The sequence below is a fragment of the Octopus bimaculoides genome, chromosome 13 (genome assembly GCF_001194135.2).
Source record: "Octopus bimaculoides isolate UCB-OBI-ISO-001 chromosome 13, ASM119413v2, whole genome shotgun sequence".
Lineage (NCBI taxonomy): Eukaryota > Metazoa > Mollusca > Cephalopoda > Octopoda > Octopodidae > Octopus > Octopus bimaculoides.
The window spans coordinates 32526606-32529956 of NC_068993.1; the positions used below are offsets into that span (position 1 = coordinate 32526606).

The 3351-nt window shown below is 36.7% G+C and overlaps 1 protein-coding gene across 1 annotated transcript in view; it reads right to left on the reverse strand.

The window, feature by feature from the left end:
* The window catches only part of LOC106873265 (heart- and neural crest derivatives-expressed protein 2), a 103057-nt gene that overhangs the window by 93736 nt on the left and 5970 nt on the right, over nt 1–3351 (reverse strand). The window contains exon 2 of the mRNA XM_052972579.1: nt 1367–1966. Within this exon, the coding sequence (XP_052828539.1) occupies nt 1367–1894 (528 nt within the window). The 5' untranslated portion in view covers nt 1895–1966. The remainder of the gene's footprint in view (nt 1–1366; nt 1967–3351) is intronic.

The following is a 3351-nucleotide window of genomic DNA, read 5'->3' on the forward strand; positions in this document are numbered from 1 at the left end:
TGTGTGTGTGAGTGTGTGTGTGTGTGTGTGTGCGCGCGCGCGCTTGTGTAAATATATATGTGTAGATGTATACATGTATATATGTATTTGCAGAAGATTTTCTTCAATTAAAAATTGTTGATTATGTAAATATATATTTTGTGTTACTATAGGTAAACAAGTTTAAAGACCTGTGAAGGAAGTTTTTTTTATATAAAGCACTTTTCACTGTTTTCAGGTTTTCAAACACACGTCTTAAGTAAACTGGTGTACTTTTCTGCTTTTTTAAACATTTTTATAGAATTAACTATTTCTCCTATAAAAAATTCTGTTGTTGTCGTTGTTGTAGTAGTAGTAGTAGTAGTAGTAGTAGTAGTAGTAGTAGTAGTAGTAGTAGTTAGATCGGTGGATTAGCAGAATTGTTAGGACATCGGGCAAAAAGCCTTGTGGTATTTGTTCTGCTCTTTACCTTCTTGTGTTCACATCAAATCTAACCTGTGTTCAACTCTGAGTCAAATGTTAAAGTCAAAGTAATTTTCTAACTTTTCCCAGCAACAACAGAGAAAAGTTGTACCTATATTATAAATTACTGTTGTAATAAATATATATTATCAATAGCAATGATACTGTTTAACTATCAACTGCTATATTGTTTGCTGTATTGTTGTGATAAACTATATTTTCAGTGTTTAATCATTTAAATTGCGTGATTTTCCTTCTTTATTTATTTGCGTAGGTAGCCTAACATTTGTAGCATGATCATAGTATTTGAGTCTAATTGTTATTGATTATTTCAGGTGAAAGCCTGAGCTATCAGAAAATGTAGCTTTTTATTATTCAATGTTCTCAATTCAAATTTTGCCATGATCGCCTTTTCCTTTCACTCCTCTAGTATCTGTTAAATAAAGTACCAGTAAAAGGCTGGGGACGATATAATGAAGTACCAATTAAATACTGGGGTCGCTATAATCCATTGGTTCCTCCCTAAAAAAGTTTTCTTAACTTTCGCTTATGGAAGAAATTTTACAGAATCGTTAGAGCTTCGGACAAAATGCCTTACGATATTTAACTATGAACTTTCTCGCTCTGAGTTCAAACCTTTCCGAGGTTTACTTTGGATTTCATCCTTCCAGAGACGATAAAAAAAATAAAGTCAAGGACTGGATTCGATATCATCGACTTTTCCTGTGCCTATTTTAGAAACAATTGTTGTTGTTGTTTTTGTTGTTTTTGTTATCGTTGTTGTTGTTGTTGTTGTTGTTGTTGTTGTTGTTGTTGATGCTGTTGTTGTTGTTGTTGTTGTTGTTGTTGTTGTTGTTAGTAGTAGTAGTAGTAGTAGTAGTAGTAGTAGTAGTAGTAGTAGTAGTAGTAGTAAAACTCAACTTACCGTCTCTTTCCGTTTCTTGTCGTCTCTGTTCTCCAGTTTCTTGCTAAGTTCCGCTTTAAATCCAGCAGTGTCCACGAAAGAAGGATCATCCTTTGATAAGACGTCCATTAGATAGGCGATATAACTCGTGGCTAGACGAAGAGTTTTTATTTTCGATAATTTTGTGTCTGACGGAACATTTGGTATACAACCACGAAGTTGAGCAAAAGCCATGTTTATGCTCTGAGTCCGTCGTCTTTCTTTTTTATTGGCCGTGACTCGTCTTTTAATGACGCGAAGCGGTCCTGAGTGTGTTTGTATGTGTTCGTATGTGTAGGTTTGATAATCGGAAGACAAGGAACCAGTTGTAGCTAGGTAGGAAGAATCGTTGCCTATTTGTGCGGTGGCTACGGGCGTGTCGTTTCCGTTAAGCATCCAGTTTGGGAAATAATGGTGTGGTGTTGGTTCCGGTGGATATTGGTAAAAATCGTGTACCATGGGTCCCGGATGATGGTAGCCTTGGTTATATCCTGTCACGCTGAGACTCATTTCTCCGACGAAATCGGTGGGGTGGGGGCTTGAAACTGGATTCTTTTTTTCCCGCTAAGCCAAATATTTCCTCTGTTGGATCCACAATGAAATTGAAATAAAAAGGCAATATTAATTAAAATATTAAAACATTTATTTTGCAAGGGTGGAGGATGAATTATTCATCATCATAATCATCTTCCTTATTATCAACTTTTATTATTATTATTATTGGGCCTATGGATAATTTTCAGAAATCCCTGGCACTGACAATGCTACTAAGAGGTATTGCCGATTCGGAATAAACTCTACAGGCATGGAATTCCGTCAGCCAGGCCTGCCCGAGATGCGTGCAGAGCGACGAAACTGTTCTGCACGCTCTCGTCCAGTGCCCGAGCATTGCTGACTTGTGGGTTTATGTCGAATACCTGCTGTCGCGTGTAAGACTAATTCGGCCGCCTTCCTTTCACCCCGCCGTCTTCCTTTGGCCGAGGAGGGCAGGCAGTGCTTCTCTGTCTGGTGGCCTTAGCGAAAGAGGTCGTGCAGTGGACCAAGTTGAAAGGGCTGAAGATAGACACTTTCCTCTTTGGCCAAACCCTCATCAAGATTTTCAAATTCAACTTGAAAAAGAAACAGAGAAGAGAGGGAGGTGCTGCCACCCAAGAATTTTGTCAAAAGGTGGGTGAATGCAGTGCGTATGGCCCGAGTGAAATACAACAAGGTTGGACGAAGAGGTGAGGACGAAGAGGAGAGGGCAATCGTGGTTTTTGTGGCGTTTCCACGAACAACCTTTTTGGGGGATTTTACTTGTTATAACTTTTATTATTTTCCTTACGTTCCAATCCCACTCGTTTTGTAGTGTCTTGTATCGTCCACAATCTTTTATATGAACCATCAGTGATTGTTGTTGTTGTTGTTGTTGTTGTTGTTGTTGTTGTTGTTGTTGTTGTTGTTATTATTATTATTATTATTATCATTATTATTATCATTATTTTTATTGAGTGAGAGAGTAGTAGATACCATCAAAGTGACACTGGGGTAAAATATGCGAAGCGCAGTGTACCCATCATGACTTCTGGTCTGATTAGGGCACATGCATCACACACACCCAAATGTGCGCGACATGGTGATCTCATGTCAAGAAAAAAAAATTTAAGTGTTTCGTATAATAATAATAATAATAATAATAATAATAATAATATCATATCCTACGTAAAATACTGTCTATGTGATCTCAAATTTTAAAACAAACACATAATTTTCTTATGGTTTCTTAAACATTCACTTGAACAAAACTGTACAAATCCAAATATATGGTACCCTAGGCATAACACCTACATGAACTTCTAGCTTGTTGTCTCTTGAGGTCTCTGGGTGAGACTTGGATCCAACTTGTACAAATGCAAAGTAAAAGTCAAACATAAAATAATAATAATAATAATAATAATAATAATAATAATAATAATAATAATAATAAT